Source organism: Diplotaxodon limnothrissa, linkage group LG5 (assembly GCF_057381915.1).
Source record: "Diplotaxodon limnothrissa isolate DT_005_m linkage group LG5, D_limnothrissa_male_GT1.1, whole genome shotgun sequence".
Taxonomy (NCBI): domain Eukaryota; kingdom Metazoa; phylum Chordata; class Actinopteri; order Cichliformes; family Cichlidae; genus Diplotaxodon; species Diplotaxodon limnothrissa.
This window is the reverse complement of record NC_140600.1, coordinates 2,783,522-2,805,951: the sequence shown is the minus strand read 5'-3', so window position 1 is coordinate 2,805,951 and position 22,430 is coordinate 2,783,522. Positions and strand designations below refer to the sequence as shown.

The following is a 22,430-nucleotide window of genomic DNA, read 5'->3' as shown; positions in this document are numbered from 1 at the left end:
GGCTGTCGACGGGATGTGGAACTTCATGTGCACTGCTGTGACACCTGCACGGCACAGAAGGGCCCAACTCAATGCTCCACTGCCCCCCTTCAGCAGTACCTGGTGGGGGCCCCAATGGAAAGAGTCGGAGTGGACGTCCAAGGGCCTTTCCCGTCACAGAGTCAGGGAACCGGTATGTGTTGGTGGCTATGGACTATTTCACGAAGTGGCCAGAGGCCTACGCGGTGCCGGACCAGAGCGCAACGACGACGGCCGAGAAGCTGGTGGAGGAGATGTTCACCCGTTTTGGGGTCCCGGCTGAGCTCCACAGTGACCAGGGGCGTAACTTCGAATCGAAGGTCTTCGGGGAGATCTGCCAGCGACTGGGGGTGGAGAAGACGAGAACCACACCGCTCCACCCACAAAGCGAAGAGTTGGTTGAGCGCTTCAACCACACGCTGGCCACCCAGCTCGCCATTCTCACCAGCTGCCACCAGCGGGATTGGGACCGACATGTGCCCCTGGTCCTTTGGTCGTATCGGACTGCGGTGCAGGAGTCCAGCCAGTGCACACCTGCCGCTCTGATGTTTGGACGGGAGCTCCGGATGCCTGTGGACCTGGTGTTCGGGTCCCCCCCCCCGAGCCGGAGATTGATGGTGGGCCAGAGATGGACTACTACAGGAGGCTGAGGGAACGCTGCAGGTGGTTCGTGACTACACCCGCCAGGCCCAGGCCAGCGCCGGAGTACGACAGAAAAGAGCCTATGACACCAAGTGCCAAGGGGGGGTTTTCATGCCTGGCGACAAGGTTTGGGTGTACTGCTCGGTTCGCCAGAGAGGAGTGTCCCCCAAACTCTGCAGTCACTGGCAAGGGCCGGCGGAGGTCGTGGAGCAGCTAACAGACGTGGTGTACCGTATCCGCATGCCGGGCCCGGGACGCATCGTGGTGTTGCATCGGGACAGGCTCTCACCGTACCGACCGCTCGCTCCGGCAGACGCCGGGGCAGGGGATGATGGTGGCACCCCATGTTCTGACCCGAGTGACTTTTCCCCCGGCGGCCGTGACCAGCCGGTGCGCCAAAAGAAGGCACCTGGACATTTGCAGGACTTTGTGTGGGGTAATGGGGTCCTCGGGTACGACTGACCCCTTAGGTGGGGGCTATGTAGCGGGTCAGGGCTGTTTGGGGTTCTGTTTGTACAGTTCTGTTTGTTTATGTTGCCATAGTGACGGGTGACGCCCTCTCGCTGCGACGGTGTGTCCATCCGGGGTCAGAGGGCGCCCTGTGTGTTGTTGTTGAGTTCCCTCCCCAGACGCCTTAACGCCCACTCACATCCTGGGCCATCTGACCTCAGGAATTCGCATGATAAGGTGGGGCCAGGTTTCACAACGAGCTCATCCGAAACTATGGCTGATTGGGACCCACACCCAGTTTCACACCCTGGCTCAGGCGATTAGAGGATCATCAGGGGGTCCTTTTGTCCCTCTGTGGGGGGATACTCCCACTAGGGTTAAATCTGGGACTCCTGACCACTTGACCTTAGAACTGAAGAAGCTTCTCGGATGAGAGGTGAAACGTCTTCAAGCAACTTAAAGAAGTCCAGACGCTTTTCTTTGCAAGCTCCTTAGACTTCTGTGTGTACAGTTATCGCAAAATCTAAAATTATGGCTTTAGATGCCTTATGTAAGACTTATGACCTCGATAAACAAGACTTCTTCCAATACTTGCAATTTTGTGACTATATTGGCAAAAGAATAAACAGCTGTGTCCTTGGAGACTTCTCGATTGTTATCATCTTCATTGACGCTTATGACTCCGAGAGTAACAAAGCACTGATAAGTAAAGTGTACAAATGTATGATTAAGCTTAAAAGGACTCAACAATTTACATAAAACAGAAATGGGAAAGAGAAATGGACATTGAGATTACAGAAGATGGGTGGACAAGTATTTGGGTAACGCAGTTCACAACAACTAATTCCAACATGTGGCGGGAATTTTGTCATCTCTTGGCTCTTGACGGAGGCGGTCGCACTTTCTCCTGCTCCCTCTCCCTGCCGGATACTCGATGGCCGGTTGTATCGTGTGTCTGGCAACACTATCGATGGAAGACATTGAATAACATCTACCAATTCGGAACCATGATAACAGAGTTCTGGCCTATTGGAGCTGGCTCAGACCCGGCTTATCGAGGAACAAAAGCAGCTACAGCTGTTAAAAAACCCACAAGGCTGGCCAACATGATAGATGACGGGCAGGACTGTGTGTACTCAGACTGTGTTTTTTTGAATGCAATATGGATAAGATCTTGGAGAAGAACAACGGGAATTGAGAGACCTGGTGACTAGTGACGGACATTAGACCTACTGTAAAATTGGATGCAGTTTGTTTGCACTAACCAAAACCACTACCATCTTCATCTCATGTGGCCCCCCTGGCACCAGCTGGATGCTCAAGGCAAAAGCTGACGGGAATAACAATTCTCCCTTAGATAATAAGACTGTTGTGACTCTCTCCCTCCTCATTCAAGGTCACCCGCGTCGACCGAAGATTGTTGACTTTTGCCTAACCGGGTGAAGGGACACTTTCTCTCGGCTGAACATGGAACACACACACGCACACCTACACATGTACACTGACACAGATCTACACCCACCCACCCCCCACCCCCTCCAAACACCTTTGAAGCTTATGTCTTCTATGTTGTGAGATGTGATGATTCATGTGCTATTTACTGAGGTTTTTTTCTGTTCTCAAACTGAGCTCCCTGTTGGAGTTCTTTTTTCTCCTTGTCTTTCCTCATGTAGTGCATTTTCCATTGATATACCTCTCTGACCTGTCTTCCCCATGTGATGTTGTGTAATGTATGTATGGTCGGAAGGGTAAGATGGAGTTGGCAAAAGGTCGGCAGCCTTAATCCAATTTCCTTCGGGGTCAACCTTCGGGATCAATAAAGTTTAATTGAATTGAATTGAATTATATGTTTTTTCATAGGACCTAAACAAAAGTCTAAATTCAGTGCTACACCTGTGCTGTGCTTGAGAAACTGTGGGGAGGTGTCAGAGTTCCTGGGTCTTTGACCCAGTGCTTTCAGTTTTGTCAGGTTTAGTTTATGTTGCCACATCAATGTTCTCACTTCCTGCTTTTCCTGTGTCAGCTCGTCTCTTGTGTCGTTAGTCAGATTATGTTCAGCTGTGTACTCACCGGTCTCTCATTATCATCCTTATCAGTCTGTGTATTTAAGTCCTCTGTTTCCACTTGTTCACTGTTGTGTCATTGATGTTATGTTGTCGTTTCTGCCTGCGTTCAGTTCAGCCAGCCATCCAGTCTTTCAGCCAGTCAGTCCTTTCGTTCCTGCCCTGTTCATCCACTCTTTGTAATAAACAATCTTCCGTTCTTCATTATCCACGAGTCCTGCGTTTGGGTCACTTCCTCACCTCCACACAACACAAATCCTGACAGGAAGTCACGGCGAAGAAAATGGCTGGGATTTATCAACTGTGGTAGCATTCTTTAATGCATAGAACTTCCAGCAGCAGCAGCAGTCATTTTGCCATATCATTTTTTGATTGGTCGACATGGTGCCTTTTTCCACCAACATGAACGGGCTGTTTTTTTTTGTATTTTTATTTTTTGCTCATAAGCAGAGAGTGCTCGCCGCGCTGTCCTTAGACAGTAAACGTGACAAAACTATTGAAGAAAAAACGCGTATATATTGTTTATCATGACTCTGGTTTTACGTGGACTATCAACACAATTTAAAAACTGGTATATATCACCTTGTTGCTTTGTCATCTTAAAGTGGTCATGTGATTGGCTTACCAAGACTACTTTATTCTTCCTCAGCCAAACAGCAGCACTCATGCGATTGGTTTGCCCCCTGAGCTCCAGGTGTTGTGCCAAAAAGTGATCATCTACCAGACAGTGATTGCTGCCCGCAGGAGCGTGCACAGCTGCTTAAAGCTGTAGCGCCCAGATTACTTACATAGACAGCTACTTCCATTCAACTGATATAAGGTGCGGTAGACTAAAGACAGCTTCAACCGTCTGTTTGTTGAAAAATAGTAACGCGACCGCACCGCATTTTCTTTCTTTCTTTCTTTCTTCCTTTCTTTCTTTCTAACGGTAACAGCGTTGTAACGATAGGAATAGCAATTAGTTAGATTACTCGTTACTAAAAAAATTAACGACGTTAGTAACGCTGTTACTTGTAACGCCGTTATTCCCATCACTGGATTCCACCCTCAAAGATATCATCGATTTGATGAAAGCTAATCTGCTGCTTTTTTCTGACTATCCTCGGCAAACATTGGTGATGACATCGTTGTGGAAGTTGATAAGGCAATAAAACAACACACCTATAGAGTGAATCCTACCAACCAACTGGTTTTAATGTAACAGTAAGTTGAATATCTAGTTAAACATGGGTTAGCTGTGCCCAGTAGCAGTGCATGGAGTTCGCCCTGTATTTTGGTGCCCAAACCAGATAACATCCCACGTTTCTGTACTGATTACAGAAAGGTTAATGCTACATACGTTACTAAGCTAGACCTCTCCGGAAAATTATAAAGGTATGATTAGATGATGTTCGTCAACTGTGAAAACCTGTTTTTGTCATCTGCCATAATAAACTACACACTCTTTGTTAAAGTCCACATTTGGGTCATCTCAAAAGAAAACCACACAGTCTGCCACTGCTGTTTGTCCTTGTGTTCCTGCTCCCAGGATAGCTAAGGCCCAGCCATTCCCTGCAACTGTATCAGTTTCTCGGGTGAGGGTGGCTAGGACGGCTTTGTCAACAAAGATATGTTTATTTACTTCACTGACCCCATTCTCAGATGGCCAAATCCCTACACTCTGAACATCTCTGTGGGACTGAAATGCGTTCTGTGGAGGAAACAAAGAAGTCCTTTAAAAATGTTGGTATATTTGGCTGATCCCAAATGCTCCTATGCCGTTCTGCTCCTCTCATCACCCAACTAAGTGACTCACTACTCGTATGAAATAAGAAGACCATATGGCTGCGAATCTGATGATACATTTACAAAAACATCAACATAGGTTTGACCTAGGCTGCAAACCAAGTCAAGGAAACAGTCCTCTTGCCTACCAAAAATCCCAATGTACAGACATTGAAGTATAATGACCTTACCAATGGTGGAGTGGAAATGAGTCCAGCCTCTTCCCAGGAGACTAGTTCCAGAAACAAGACTGTGTATTGATGTGGTCCTACCTTTATTTCCATGGTACCTCTCAACCTCACATAAAAGTTCTGGCTTCTTCCTTTACTAACATTAATGTTAATTATTGTCTGTGTGATTTTAAAAATACTATACCATACAGTAAAATGTCCCAGAGACATTCTGGGACTATTTAGTTTAACGTTGTAAAATGTTTTCATTCATTTATTTTGTGCACTGCACCGTTTTTGCATACATTGTGTTTTCTGTTCAAATAGTTCTGCTTTTTCAGTCTTATCGACCACTACTGCCATGTACTTTTTCAATAGTAATATTCCAAATAGAACGAAGTATTTTATTCTATTTGCATAGTACTTTTTATATTGTATATAGTATTTTATTCTAGTTTGTATAGTTATTCTATTCTACTGTTTTTTCCCCTTTTTTTCTTAATTTTTACTGCTCTTAACTTGTACTTTCTGCCATGACCAAAAGATTTCCCACATGTGGGATTAGGTTTATCTTGTCTTATGGCTCCAGTCTATAAATATAATAAATCAATACATTTTTCACATATGCATGGGAGCAATGAGCAGAATTGAAGAAGCGCTCAAACATGCAAGCACATGCGTTGCTTGAGTCTCATTGGTGCAGGCAAGCAGCAGGTTCAGCTGGCTGGGCTTAGATTCTTGCAACACTTAGTCACATGGGCTGATGATTATCTCACACAAATAGGCACACAGAGCAGGGATCTGTGTATTCTGTGATTGCACAAGCCCTTCCCCCTCCCTTTAGAGCTCTCGCCCTGTCGCTCCCTCCGTCTCTCTGCTTCCCTGCCCTTTTCTGTTGTCTCTATTTTTCTCTGTAGTGCACGCCTACACGTAAAGGCACACACTCAGCCAAAGCAAAATTGTCGGTGCGCAGCTACATTTGCGATTTAAGAGGTAGGAAAACACTGATTATTTTTCAAACTACTTCAATTTTCATGTGTTTTATTCTTTAGTCAGTGCTGGTACGCCCCTTCTACAGTACGCCTGTTTATCTCCACTGGATACCTTTGGGTATGTGTGAGGAAGAATGTCTGTGCCTTTGTCACTGCATATCACAGGCTTGTTCAGACCATTATGGACCTATATTGTGGGAAACTTTCAATGTGGAAGCTGAGGGGATTGCTGGGTGTCCTAGAAGAGCAGTTCTTATTCCAGTCATGTTTGGGCTAGACATTCCTGCTTCCTTTTATTGTTTCTTAATCCTGCCAATTTTTACTAACCCAAGCTGTAATTGCTATTTCTCTCACATATTTGTAGCACTACTCAAGTGTAATATTCTGGATATTTTTTTTACATTTTTAATTTTTTTATTCACAGATGACAAAGAGGATACAGTGTTAGGGAGTCTGCCCCTGCTCAGTTTCCAGATTGGAGGAGTAGAGCTTTCAGAAAACATCACCTGCAAATTTGCCTTTAAGGTCAGTAACTGAACATTACAAAAGGTTCATATATAATTGCTTGTTATGGAAGAAATACATTGTGTATTGAACAGCATAGATCTATTAAATGACTTTGGAATGTGCAATTGTTGCAATAAATGCATTGGTTCTTATATAATGCTTTTCCATCTTAGCAGTCAAAGCATTCGCTTCACTCTCCCATTCATACATCAGTATGTATTTTCTATGTAAGTGCTTATAGCTAGCTTTCACACTCCAACAGATCCATCCAAGAGCAACTTAGTTAGTAGGTTAGTATTCTGGTAATCGCCAATCTTCTGATTAGCAGATGACCTGCTCTACCTCCTGAGCTAAAGCCACTTCTGTAGTCTTTAGTCTGTAGCTTAGTGGAAAGCAAATATGACTTGGTTCTTCGTATTAGTGTACTTTGCCTTAACTTATACAACTGATTAATGAAGGTCTTTAGAAAGGTTCTCTTTAGCACAAGATGATTTTTATAATGAAATAGGCAGCTGTTATAATATCCCATATAGTGGGATGGTTGTTACCTGTTCTCCTGAGTGATAACAGTTCCTCACAGAACAGCTGTTTTAACCCCTGAGCTCCCTTGTGCAACAAAACGTCTCATTGAAAAAATTAGGATTTGCTAATGTTGGAACTTTGTTGTTGTTTTTTTGCCTTGGTGTAGTGAAGGATGTTGATTTGGTACTGGCTAATAAAAGTTTAATAGCCTTGGGCTGAGGCAACGTTTACATCATAGTGAAAGATTTATGTTTTATTTTCATTTAAAGAAAAGACCTGGGATTAGAACAATGGATTATTATTAAAATATATTCAGTTATTTTAAATGGTAAATGGACTGATTCTTATATAGCGCTTTTCTACTCTCCCGGAGTACTCAAAACGCTCTATACAACATGCCTCATTCACTTCTAAACACAAGTGCAAACTAATCTACATTCACATTTATTCACACTCCAATGAATGCATCGGAGGGCAACTTGGGGTTAGTATCTTGCCCAAGGATATTTGACATGTAGACTGGGGAAGCCAAGGATCGAACCACTGACCTTCTAATCAGTAGCTGATGTGCTCTACCACTTGAGCCACCACACCCCATTTTAGTCTTTAGTACATTATATTTGCCTTTTATTTTCAGCTTTTACTGCAATCACTGTTTTCTTTTTCACTTTTCAGTAGATCTAGGCTTTTCTGTCACTCTCTCTTCACTAGTGCAAACTCTGGCTCAAAGTCCAGTTTATGTACCCAGTGTGTACACACACACAAACAAAAGCCCAAGTAGGTTGTTTACTGAGTGGAGACAGACTGCTTTTTTCCCCCCTAAAGAACATGAACTGAAAAACCCTTTTTTTATTCAGTGTTGTTACAGTACTTAGTACTCTTGTCTCTTTTCCTCATAACTAAGGTATTTGGTTTTGGGTGTACAGAGACCATACAGTTACATAATAGCAGGTCCATCAGTGAGTGGTGTACTCGACCAGCTAAGTCAAACTGTGTTTTTTATGTCTTGTTAATCCTGTTGCAAAGTGTTAAAACGTTAAAACGAACACAGATAATTGCAACTCTTGTTTTCACATTTACAGAAGCATGCGGGAGGTCATTGCTGACCATTTTCAGTGTAGCAAGATTTTTTTCCTTGCTAATAACAAAAATAGATTGGTGAATATGTAATAAAATCTTTCTGTTAAGTTCAGAAAAGCGGTCATTTTGAAACCATGAACATGCACACCAAAATTTCAGGTCCTTCAGTTCATCTATCCATCCATCCATCTTCATCCGCTTTATCCGAGGCCGGGTCGCGGGGGCAGCAGCCTAAGTTCATTGTGTAGTTTTAATGATATAGCTGCATCTGGCTGGGTATGTGTTTATGTATGAGACAGATAATCAAGGCATTTCAGTTTTTTATCAGCATGGTTCAAATATCAGCTCAACTAGCAAGCTATTGAAACCGGTTTTATCAGCAGATTTACCACCTTCCTGTACAGTGGTGTGGGTTAACCTAGGGTACATTTAAGGGTTTCAGTAAAGTTGACAAATGTGCAACTAAAAGTTATGTTTCACCTTAGTGTTCAAGCCAAACCAAAATTATTATATTTTAATAGAAATATTTAATCAAATGTCAAAGCACTTTATACAACTTGCCTCATTCAGCCAAGCACTTCTTTCTACTGAAGTGCTTTCTTTCTAATATTCATACATCAGAGGGTAACTTGGTATTAGTATTTTGTCCATGGATATTTGACATGCAGACTGGAGCAGCCATGGATCAAAACCACCAGCCTTTCAATTAGGAAAGGATCTGCGCTACTATCTGAGTTACAGCCACCTGAGAAGAACTCAAGGTTCTATATCATGTCAATTTCTCCTTTATGGCAAATAAGGCTGGCTTGTCAGATTTATTCACAATATCAGCTATTGTGCTAGATTTATCTGAAAGTCTTATGCTGTGGGACTGCATATGACTGACACTTTCTTTTTACTATTCTTAAAGTTAAAATAAGGATGCAGAAATAGGATTGGGTTTTAAAAAACGATTTTCCCAAGTCAAATTAATTTTATCTTAAATAAAGCAATATCGATTCATTAAATCTCAAATCGATTTTTTTAAATGTAAATGGACTTTGCCAGAAATGCCAGAATCTCAGGTTAAAGCTCACAAAACTATTTTAATGACCACTAAACAGCTAAAACAGTAAATGAGAGCAGTTACACGGATTCAGCACAAAGATGTAAACACAGAGCATTGTTCACCTGATGGCACATACGCAGGCATGCCATCTGAGCTGAAAGCCAACATCTAACAGATTCTAAAGATGCAGGTTTCATCCCCAAAGTTCACTGAATCAGCAGCAAAAGAAGATCCAAATTATGCTTCACGTTTGATAAAAATTGTCATGAATTCCCTCCACCACAATAAAAATCACACTTCCTGCACAGCTCTCTCTCTCTCTCTCTCTCTCTCTCTCTCTCTCTCTCTCTCTCAGTGTACTCTGCGCATCTGCATGCATCTATCCATCCACCCATTTTCTTACATTTATCTGAGTCACAGGGGCAGTTGTCACAGCAAGGATACCCAGATCTCTCTCTTGCCACCTCCTCCACCTTATCTGGGGAAACATGAGGTGTTCCTGGGCCAGCTGATTTGTCCAGTGTAGTGGGTCTGCCCCAAGGCCTCCTCCCAATGGCACATGCCTCAAACACCTCACCTTGTCAGATGCCCAAATCACTGAACCACTTTGGCCCCAGTCCATCTGACAATCTCATGCCTCATGAGCAAGACTCTGATATACTTAAACTCCTCCACTGGGGCAGTCACTTCTCCCTGACCTGAAGTAGAGACTCCACCCTTTTCTGGCTGAGGACCATAGCTTCCGACTTGGATGTTCTCATTCTTATATCTGCTGTTTCACACTCAGCTAAGAACCACTCCAGTGTGAGCTAAAGGCCACTGCCTGATAAGACCAACAGAACCATGCAGAATAATCTGAAAAAATAAGAGATGCAATTCTATGGCCACTAAAATGGTAGCCTTTTGCCACCTGGCTATGAGTAGAAATTCTATCCATAAAAACACAGAGCAAAATTGGTCACAAAGGGAAGCCCAGGCAGAGTCCAACCCGCACTGGGAATGAGTCTGATTTTCTAGTTCAAAGGTGGGGCCCAGTAACCCTACTCCAGAATACACTTGCTTTTTTCTCTCACAAAGGGGTTGACTGAATTACTCTTTGTCTAGCCACTCTTCCAGGACCAGTTTGCTTTGGGAGACCCTGTCAGGGGGCAACTGTGATGAATGTACAGTAAATGTCCTGGTGGTGCGGGACCCAAATGCAGGACTTAAACGAAACAGGATAAACTCAAAGAAGCAGCTATATTGCTGTGAAAAAATCCAAATGAAACATAGAAGTGAAATAAAAACTAAATCTGAAAAATAGAACTTAGACTAGGAACAAACTCAGAAATAACCTGGAGGACAGGAAACATACACAGGAACATGGGATGATGTGTCAACAGGCAAATGAAAACAAGACTAAATATACAGAGGATAACAAGGGAATGAGAAACAGGAGGGAAACACAGCTGGAGCTAATCTGTCATAACAAGACAGAGAGGAAGCAAAAATGAGTAAACTAAAAATAGGGCAAGGGACTATCAAAGTAAAATAGGAAACATGAGTCACACACTGAGACACAGGACTTGATACTAGGACCAGGGAAGAATAAGATCAGATAAACCTTTATTAGTCCCACACGTGGGAAATTTTTTTGGTCACAGCAGAAATGTTAAGAGCAGTAAAAATTAAGAAAAAAAGAAAAAAACCGAGTAGAATAAGATAAGATAGAATAACATGCTATACAAAAAGAATAAAATACTTTGCTCTATTGGGAAAATTGCACTTGGTACTGTTGCACATTAGGGAGACAGGGTGAAAGTTATCATTGTGTTTTGGATGTGCGTGTGGGTCTGTCTGCCGCAGCCTGCCACTGAAGGAGCTGCTCAGTGCTGTCACAGTCTCCTGCATGGGGTGGGAGATGTTGTCCAACAGGGATGACAGCTTAGCCACCATTCTCCTGTCACTCAACACCTCCACTGGGTCCAGAGGGCAGAACAGAGCTGGCCCTGTGGATCAGCCTGTTCAGTCTCTTCATGTCCCCAGCAGAGATGCTGCCGCCTCAGCAGACCACACCGTAAAAGATGGCTGAGGCCACCACAGAGTCATAGAAGGTCTTCAGGAGTGGGCCCTTCATGCCAAAAGACCTGAGTCTCCACAGCAGGTACAGCCTGCTCTGCCCTGTCCTGTAGAGGGCGTCTGAATTATGAGTCAGTCCAGTTTATTGTTCAGATGAACACCAAGGTACCTGTAGCTGTCCACAGTCTCAATGTCCATACCTTGGATGTTCAGTGGTTGCAGTGGAGAATGCTTGTGCCTGCGGAAGTCTACCATCAACTCCTTGGTTTTACTGGCGTTGATCTGGAGGTAGTTCAGCTGGCACCAGTCCACAAAGTCTTGTGTCAGTTCTCTGTACTCCTTGTCATCCCCTATCAGTGATGAGGCCAACTATTGCAGAGTCATCAGAGAACTTCTGCAGGAAGCACTGGGTGGAGTTGTGGGAGAAGTCTGCAGTGTAGATGGTGAAGAGGAACGGAGCCAGAACCATTCCCTGTGGGGCCCCCGTACTGCAGACGACCCTGTCCGACACACAGCCCTGAGTTCTCACATACCCCCTTGAGGTCCACACCAAGAAAAAAACGCAATGGAAATTTTTTTTGTTTGCATTTCTTAATGACTTGGGTGAATAATAACCACAATCAATTTTTTTTTTCAAAATAAAAAAATTTAAATTAGTTTTCAAATTATTGATCTCTACCAAATGGTTGAGATTTCACTTAATGGTAAAAGTATGAAATGAAATAATGCAAATACAAGTACAGTAGATAATACAGTTGAAAAAATCTAATAAAGGGCCAAATTATAATTAAATTACTGACAAAAACTATCCAGGGCATTTGATACAGTTTATTTCTAGTAGCATGCCAGTGAATATTGCTGTATTCATTTCATCAAAGGAAAGTATTATATCAAACAACAAAATACATATTTTTGTAATCTGCAAACGTGAAAAATGTGCAATAGCACAAAATACTCACATTCAGGCCACTTCTAAATGAATGCTACTATGCAAAATCTTTTTTTTTTTTATAAAAATAAAATAAAAACAGTGCAAATCGAGCACATCTGCTTGTGGTTTTGGTCGTTGGGGTTTTAGGGTGTAGCATTTATTCTGTGGTCTTGAAGAGCTGGATCATGGTTGTCTAACTCTAGATGCTGGCTTGTTAACTTGTAGACCAGGTATTCAAGTTAAGGATGTATCCGAACCGTGGAATTTGCCATCTCCTTAACTTGTTAATTATATCTTATTCTGTGACTTAACTTTCTGTTCATTTTAATCTTTTTGTACAGCGCTTTGTGACGGCCTGTCCATGAAAAGCACTTAATAAAATAAACTTTACTTACTTACTTACTATAACTTACTATAACTATAACTTGTCTTATACAGGTGTAATAGCATATCAGAAAGCTTAATTCCCCCCATATGTTAATTATATACAGGGATGAGTGATGGGCATGGGATGGTGATCTTTGCATTGGTCTCTTTGCTCTACCGTTTGACCGATGAAAAAACCATGAACCCACAGGCATTGTTTAGGAGGTTGACACATTTGGTGTCAAACCATTATATTGCAATCAGACCTTCATTAGAGCCTGTAGGTTCTGAGCTGAGGTTCTTTAATGGGTTTGCATAGTGTTTTTTGTTTTTTTTTACAACTTTGGCCCCTTAGAGATAGCTTCTGTTTGTTTTTCACTGAGGGGAACATTGAAGAATGTAGACCCCCCTTGATACAGCAGCATGTCGTGGATGATGCCAGATAAACTTGCTTGGCAGAACAATTTAAAGCCCCACTCATCTGGTTTGTTTGCAATATAGTGGTGGAGAGTGCCAGCCCTTGTGGCTTCATATGAAACCATGACCTCAAACACACTGTGGTTGAAGGTGGATGGTATCATTAGTATCATGCCACAGAACCATGCGATTTTTAGCCATATAATTGTTTATAGTCCATATAGCACTTGTTAAACATGAAATAAAATTTTTGACAACTTAGTAATATTAATTTACCAGCTACTGTAATTTGGTTAAAAGGAAATCAGTTTTGATATTTCTGATTTCCACATGTTATTCTTGATTTTTACAATAATTGTTAATATTAACTCAGAAAGTTACAAAAATGACTTACTGAGGAAATTCACCATATTCTTGCTGTGCAAACACTTAATGTGATTTATCAATAGCAACGGATAAACACAATGGGTCTAGTGGTCTGAATTTATGTCAAAAAATCAATTTAAATAACATTTAGGTTATATCAGCAGTAGCACCATAAAGTGACAAATCAACCGTTTGGTTGACCACCTTTTAAAAAAATTATTAAACATTTATTTTCACTTTTTTAATGGTGTCAAGTGACATACATCTGTTTAGTAAGTCATCTAACACTATCATATATCAAAAGATTATATCATCCTACCTTAGTTTCATCAAAAACACTCAAAATATGTTGGATGGGTTTTTGTTTCTGACTTCCTGGTTGGGAGAGGTATAAGAAGAGCCAACAGTTTAACAGTTTCCATTCACAGTGCCTTCTGGTGGATTTTTTTTTTTTTTTTGGCATTACAGATGTAAAACTATTGGTAGAAAAGACTCAATAAGGAAGGTCAATTTCAGTGAAAGCCTCAGTTAGATATAGGGCCTGAAAATGTGCTCTACCATATCGTTGAGCAGAACGCTAAAGGGATACTGTGGTCGGTCAGTGAGGTAGTCCAGTATCCATGTTGTAAGGTGATGGTCCACTCCTGAGTTCTCCAGCTTGTCCTTCGGGACCATGGGCAGAATGCTGTTAAAAGCACTGGAGAAATCAAAGAACATGATTCTCACAGTGCTCCCAGCGGGCTCTAAGTGAGAGAGGGAACAATGTAGGTGATGAATGAAAGCATCATCCACTCCAGTGCCAGGCTGGAAAGCGAACTGAAGTGGGTCCAGTGATGAGCTCACCAGGGCCAGAAGCTGTAACAGGACCAGCTGCTTCAGGGTCTTCAAGAGGTGGAATGTCAGAGCCACCGGCCTGTAGCTGTTGAGGTCCTTGGGGCGTGAGGTCTTTGGCACTGGTACAACACAGGAGGTTTTCCAGAGCCGTGGGACTCTCCCCAGCCTCAGCCTCCGGTTGAAGAGGTGCTCCATCACCCCACACAGTTGTCTGCGCAGGACCTGAGGACCCTTGAGCTGATGCCATCTGGACCCGCTGCCTTCTTGGCTTTAATCCTCCTCAGTTCCCTCCTAACCTGGGTAGTTGAGAGAGACAGGCAGGAACCTTGTGCAGGATGTGTACTGGGTGCTGTGGTTGGGGATGGGGATGGGGAGTAGTGACCGTGGTGAGTGGAGAAGGTGTGAAGTGGCTGAGGTTTCAGAGGTGGAACAGCAGCAGTGGGGGTGGGTGAGTCTGCAGCCGATGTTGGAGACTGCATCCTGGATGAATCAAACCTGTTAAAGAAAAGAGTCAGTTCATTTGTCCGCCTCACATCCCCCACAGGCAGAGAGTTTTGATCTTTGTGGCCCGAGATGGTTCTAAGACCTCTCCAGACTTTACTGACATTATTCTGCTGAAGCTGGTTCTCCATCTTCAACAGACTTAAGAACATAGCTGACTGGGGAAAACGAAAGAAAACACAGAAAACAGATACTGGAGATAAACGAACATGAAGACAAGCAAGACTAGATATGAAACGTAGGATACAGGGGAAGCACAGTAACAGAAACGTAGGGATTAGAATCTATCAATATAATCTGAGCAGAATAATTAAACAACTAGAAATCCAAATGATTAAAGTAGAAACCTAAACAATACCAGTAAAAGCCTAAGGAACAGAAACACTGGATCATAGACCCAGTACCATGACAGTAAAGGACTGTGTTGGACTGGTCCACAGTGGCTGTTGTGTTCATAGTCAGTGTGAGGTTATATCAAGTGTCGCTCAGATGTATTCAAATTTAAACTGAACATGCTTAGCTTTATTCACAGAATTCAATACTGTTTATTCTGCCTAGTAAAAACACAGTATAAACAGTATATTGTAAGTGTAGGGAATGGAATTGAGCTAAGCTGCTTTTATCTTATTGAATTCAGTTCCACTAAGAGCAGTAAACCTTTATGTAGTTTCATGATCACAGTTGATCCATTGATCATAGGCTGTGAACAAAAGAAAATCCATTTGAACTCACAAAAGAAATTATTTTTATTTGTGATCATTTCACCATACTGTGTCACTACAACCAAACTGAAGATTTTCCCTCCCACTAAAACCACTTTATTACCCTAACATATTAAGTTTCCTGTTCAGGTGTGGGGGCAAAGTAAAAAGAAAAGTTTGTATTCCCATGGACTAATTAGGGATGGGTATCGAAACCCGGTTCTTGTTGACAACCGGTTCCCACTGTTTCAATTCCTTGGAATCGTTTGCCATTTTTGCAAAGGATTCCCTTATCGATTCCAGTCGCCCCGAATGACGTCACCACGTTGTGGCGCTTCATTTACCCGGCAGGAAACACGGCGCCTAAGCGGCTCAAACGCTCAAAAGTTTGGTTATACTTTACGAGAACGGATGACAACAGGGCAACTTGCAATACTTGCAAAGTAGATATTTCATTTAAGGGAGGAAACACTACGAATATCAAAAGCATTTGCTCACAAAACACGCGATGACCTTAAATGAATGTCGTGTTTTTAATTCCGCTCCGGACTCGTGAATCTCAACCGAGCAGCAGCGGTAACGTTTGCACGTCCTCTCGTGTTAATGCGGCAGGTAAATAATCAACTAACAGTGCATATTATGTTAGCGCGATCTGCCTTCTTACAAAACCTGCCATTACTGTGCATTTAGATAACCATGATGAGAGAGACAGAGTCTGGCTGGCTCAGATGCTGGCAGTTCTCGCTGCAGTCTACCTGGTAGCGTCTCCTTTCAGGCCAGGATAGACGAATGTCACCGAGCAGTGACTAAGTTTGTGGTCAAAGGCTTGCACCCATTTGCTACAGCAGATGCTCCCGATTTCACTTTGGTAAGTGAATGTGTTTAATTGTAGGCAGGGACATTACTGTATATTCTTGTGTAATTGCTACAGAATCATTTATGTTACACTTTGTTATTGCTACAGGAGAATATTTATTTTATTATTTTACATTTACATTTTTTTTCCTGGGGACCCTGTGACACCCCATTGAAGAGCCGTAGGCTGGATCTCTTAAGATCTCACTGTTGGGTTTGTAAGGCCATGTTACTCTTAAATTTCTATCTTGTTCAAAGAGAAGATATAAAACACAGTTCTAAGCTAATCGACTTTAGTGTTCTCCTTTTTTAAAAATAAGAATCCATAAGAGAATCGATAAAGAATCGAATCGTTAAACAGAATCGAAAATGGAATCGGAATCATTAAAATCTTATCAATACCCATCCCTAGGACTAATACAGCATTAGGTTTATTTAGCTGTAGTTTTACTTTTACTGGAGTCTTTTTTCACGCAAGTATCTATGCTTCATCTTAAGTAAATAATTTCTGTACTTTTGGTACCCCTATCTTTAGGATTTGACAAAATAACTGTATCTAATATTCAATTCCTTTTCATGTAACATGAGTACACTTTCTGTTTCCGAATATTAGCTCTATTGCTACCCTGTCCAATATTCTCCTGCCCTTCTGATTTGTGGTGAAGTGCTACTATACTAGTATTAGTAATTGTAGTCAGAAGAGATTTGTATATTTCTTGTGAGCATTAGCTTACTTTGTCTCACTCTTGTCAATATATAAATTCCTGCGCTCTTTCATAGTACAAGGGGTGGCTGTAGAGCAGGTCATCTACTGATCAGAAGGTTGGTGGTTCAATTCCTGGCTTCTCCTAGTCTGCATGCCAAACATCCTTGGGCAAGATACTAACCCCAAATTGCTCCCCGATGCATCCGTCGGAGTATGAATGTGTGTGTGAATGTCAGTTAGAAAGCACTTAGAAAATGTGCTGGTGTGAATGGGTGAAAGCACAAGTTGTGTAAAGTGCTTTGAGTGTTCAGAAGAGTAGAAAAGCACTATATAGAAACTAGTCCATTTACCATTTATCATATTCCAGGAGCCTGCGTTTCATTTCAGCTGTGTTGTTGTGTATTGTAGACTATACTATTTTTACTGTTTATCATGCTACTGTAACAGAAAAATGTCCCTTGTTGGATCAGTAAAATATTTATTTAATGTGGATAGCATTCATTTGAATAACACTGACTACAATGAAAATTTAGCTGTAACCACAAAAAAGAAAGTTATTTTACTGCTTTTATAGGAGCTCAAACCCAACCCAAGGACGTACCAGGCTTAGAGCTGCACTGTGGTTTTAGTGTTTTTCAGAGTGTTCAGTGGTTAGGAATTTTTTTTTCTGTTTATTGAGCTTCATTTATGCAAGTAATGTACTTAGGTCAAAGGTGAAGGGCACAGAAATATTTTATAGATGCATTAACATTTTGTTATATAAAATACAAAAACAATTGCATCCATAAGTATTTGACCTGATTTTGCCTCTTATTAAAAAGTGCTGAAGTTTAATTACATTTTTTGTTTAATTCAGGTTCTTTTTTTTTCTACTTTTGAAGAGGTTTTATGTAGTGTGCTATTGTCTGCTTCATCTCTAGTTCACTGAAGCATATTATTGCCACCTTAGTATTTTCTTTATTGGCTTTGTTTTTCCTTTGTTTCTTCTCTATTTGTTCTTCCTTTCTTCCGTCTTTAATTGTTTCTCATCTTTTGTTTATTTTTCAGTCTTAAGTTTCCAGTGAGGAAACGTGAAACTGGAAACCTTACTATGTTTTTGCTCTATTGTCATTCCATTTCTTATATTATCTTTTTAGCCTTTTCTTTTTTAATTTATTTAATTTTTTTCTGCTTCCCAATCTAATGCCTTTGCCTAAATGCATTTTCATTTTGTGTTAGTTTTGGTATTAAGTATAATAGCAAATAGTATACAGTAGATTTAAAAAGTATATTTGTATAATTGTAAGTAATACGTTCATGATTTAAGAAAGGAGCAAAGAATGGAGGGATCAGTAACTTGTTCTCCTTCTTTCATTTTCTGCTCTAGAAAGAAAGAAAGGACAACAAAGAAGGGTTATACATACACGTACATGCACACACATGCTCTGCCCCAACCTCTGTTGCTAGGTTACTGCTGCGTCTTAATATTCAGCCATTTCACACAGTTGCATCACCCTCTGTGAGTGCTGGAGGTGGAGTCTCATGATGTTCCACCGTGGAAGGAAATGACTCTTGTTTATGAGTGACATCATGTCCTCTATCCACATTAGAGGACATCTTCTCTACACACACACACACACACACACACACACACACACACTGCCCCAAGTGGAGCAGTCCACATATCTCGAGTCTTGTTCCTGAGTGAGGGGAGAGTGAACGGTGAGATTAGCAGACCGAATGGGGCACCATTTGCATCTGTTGTGGTGAAGAGAGAGCTGAGCATTAAAGCAAAGCTGTCGATTTACCAGTCACACATTGTGTTTTCAGAGGCAGTATGCTTTAAAATTAGAACCGCAAATGAAAAGGAGTTATGAAAAATGTGTCCAAACTAAATCTACATCCCAGAATTTAAATCGGACTGACAGATATGAGTTTCTTGAAATATGAAGAATTACCTGTGTAGCCAAAATGGATTGATTATGTCATTATTTGAAATAACTACAGTACTAGATAAAGCAATTATTAATATTTGGTAGATATTTAAAGCATTGTGATCCATAGTGCACAGTGTGTTGAAGCTAGAGTATAGTGCAGCATTTTATAAAGAGCAGTGACTGGTGGCTTTTGTCACAGCTAATCTTTTCCTCCCCTCTGTGTTTTTTTCCTCCCACTTTCATCTACACACATGAGGGCTTTGTCTTTTTGTTTTATTTGGAAACGCAGTTGGTAACAACATTAATATCCCAAAAGTTGTTTCTGTTCATCTGGACGTAGCGTTTTCAGTGGGAGAAACATTTTGTCACTCATCCAAGTGACTGCAGGTTTCCAAAATTATAAACAGTACATTTGCATAATGACTGAAACCAGCCCACTGAATGATTCATGGTCTGGTAGGTCAGTTCTTGATCATTATTATGCAAATTGGCATGACCATTGATCAACAACAACTGATCAATGGCCATGAGTACCATTCGCAGAGAGTTGGGGAATGGGTGCAAACACAGCATTGTAAGATAGTGAACAATACAGCATTAATATTTTATGTCTTACTCTGATTTAGAACTTCCCTGCCTGCAAGGAATGCACTATTATCTCTGTTGCACTGAACTGCATGCCATTTTTTCAGTTATTGTGTGTGAATGTGTGTATGAATAATAATAATAATAATGGATACTTTATTGATCCCCATGGGGAAATTACTTGTTTTTCTCTGCATTTGACCCATTCACTCAGTGAAGCAGTGGGCAGCCCACTAAGCAGGCGCCCGGGGAGCAGTGTGTGGGGACGGTACCTTGCTCAGGGGTACCTCAGGGTAGCCGTTAAGTGGATTCGAACCGCCGACCTTCCGATCATGGGGCGACCACTTTACCTACTGAGCTATCCCTGCCCCCAATGGGTGGATGACTGGATATGCAAAGCGCTTTGGGGTCCTTAGGGACTAATAAAGCGCTATATAAATACAGGCCATTTACCATTTATTATCTGTATGTCATCTCTATTCTTCATCCTGGTTTAGTTCATAAAGTTTCACTTTCACCTCAAGAGAACATGTAAGGATTCTGGCATGCTACTTAGCAAAGCTAATCAGAAACTATACCCAGGATAATACTGAGCTATTAGCACTTTGGACTAGTTTGCATTCTAATTTTATTATTAAACAAAACCACACTCTGGGAATATGATGGCACCACTCACCCACGAGCGTTTCAGAATAAAAAAGAAAAAAAAAAACCTTTATTTTATTTTATAATTTTTATAAAGCCAGCTACCAATACTAATGCGCTTTTATTATTAAATATATTATTACATTTATAGAAAAATAATAAGTGTCAAAATTACTGCCTGCAGGATAGTAGTTTGTGTCACAATCTGGTTGTAGGAACTCAGGTGTTAGATGTCTCCAAAAAACAGTTTATTTACAGCACCAGTGCACAGTATATCCAGTGAAGGGAATCCAAAACTCCAGGGAATCACAGGGTAGCTCTCTCACACTCGCTCACGTCTTCTTCCCACACTCACACACGTTCACACGGCAGGGAGGTCACAGGTCTGGGGAGGAAGGTCTGAAAGCAGGAGAGAAGGAAAGAGAAGAAACGAATCACGAATCTCAAATTACTAAGCACAAGTTCACAGGAGCTGCGAGAAACACTAACATCAGTAGTACAATCATCCAGTGACAAGAGGAATTGTGTTCCAGCCTCAAATAGTGCTCCCGGTGATGACAGGTGATTGTTGTCAGGTGTGTGGGTCAAGGGCGGGAGCCCACAGTGAGCTCCGCCCAGGCAGAGAGGGAGAGAGAGAGAGAGAGAACCAAAACAGCACATGTAGCTTTGTGGGGCCGGCCGGGCAGGCACGGAGACCATGACAGTTTGAGACTGAGTTGAATGTGTTGCATCTCTTTGTTTCACTCTGCAGGTGTGGAAGGAAGAGGAGAAAAGTGAAAAAGGCAATTTAAAGCGTTTATTTGATTTTGCATTCAGGTGGAGCATGTCGGGACCAGGACATACTATTTCAGCACAGACAGCTATGCAGAACAGGAAGAGTGGATCAGAGCCCTGAGTGATGCTGCTGAGGTCACTAGTCAACCAAGAAACAGGTTTACACACACACATGCATGGAGCTATAAAGAGATTGAAAATGTGACATCATTTTGGGGTAAAACCGCAAAGGATTGTGGGTACGAGTGGCAAGCGGTACTAGCGCACGCAGGCTTTCACGTGAAAACAGTTACACAGCCATAAAAAGAAACACAAAGAATGGCAAGAAGCTGTTGTAGTATAAACTGCAATATCCGGTCGCATAACACTCACGGGAAGCGTCGTGGAAGAGAAATTGTTTAAGCCATGTTTCTGAAGTAACAAAGAGCCGACGGATGGCCTGGATTGCAGCCATTCGAAGACCAACTATACAATACAATACAATACAATTTTATTTATATAGCACATTTAAAAACCCGAAGGCACACCAAAGTGCTTCACAGTAATATGAAGAGTCAACTATAACGTCCCAGAACACTCCAGCTCACATGTTAGTCTGCTCCAAGCATTTCCACAAAGGTAAGTCTTCTGTTGTAGTTATTACGTAATTTATCATAACATAATTATTGATGTAGGTTACAATCAAGTCTTATATTGATTTGAATTGAATTCATTGCGCTATGCTGCTTTGTTCACTGTGGCTTTGCGGGCTATTATTTCTTGTGTTTTGTAAGAAAACCAGCCTACAAAATGCTGGAATGTGATCCAGACTGGGCCCCTCTATCAACCTGGGTCAGACCGAGTTTAAAGCTGCTACCACAGCGAGATTTGAGAGAGAGAGAGCGATATCAAAACAGCCACGAAAAGTCCTGCATATATGTGCCCAAGTGTTGTATTGAAGCAATCAATTGATGAATAACTGTTTTCCAGTATGTTGTTTTGCAATGGCTTATTTTTGTTGCATTGTTGATTTGTTTTTCACCGAAGCAGCTAATAAAGCGTGATGGAATACAATTTTGCCTCTTTCTTGTAAGATTCTATAATAGAACGAAACAATAATGCCAGTTACAAATAAAGACTATAATTGAATGAATTACAAAACACTAATTTTATTTCTAATAGATCTGAGAATGTTGTGTAACACTACAACCTGAAACGACAACTAGATTGCGTTGACCTGTACAGGCGATAAAGGGGGAAAAATTAACAACAGCTGTGAAATGGAATAGTCCAAATCACCAAAGTAAGTGAGTGAGTAAGTAAGTGAGTGTATGCACTCACACTTAGGACCATATAATAATAAATATTTGCGTGATGAAAGTTGGGCAGCACGCTAACGTCCTTACTCCACTCTGTATGCTTGTATGGGTCTTACCCTTTCACTCCTTTGATTTTTTTCCTCGTACATTTTTTTGCCTTTTCGTCACGTCTGTCTTTGTACGGAGCTGCCGTGTTCTCCTTCGTTTTGTACATAACAGTT

The 22,430-nt window shown here is 41.6% G+C and overlaps 1 protein-coding gene across 1 annotated transcript in view; it reads left to right on the top strand.

The window, feature by feature from the left end:
• The first annotated feature begins 71 nt into the window (after nt 1-71).
• Nucleotides 72-22,430, top strand: part of plekha6 (pleckstrin homology domain containing A6) — a 68,911-nt gene continuing 46,552 nt past the window's right edge. Inside the window, exons 1-4 of the mRNA XM_085354814.1 lie at nt 72-635; nt 6,025-6,100; nt 6,524-6,624; nt 20,954-21,069. Coding sequence (XP_085210940.1) covers nt 72-635; nt 6,025-6,100; nt 6,524-6,624; nt 20,954-21,069 — 857 coding nt within the window. The remainder of the gene's footprint in view (nt 636-6,024; nt 6,101-6,523; nt 6,625-20,953; nt 21,070-22,430) is intronic.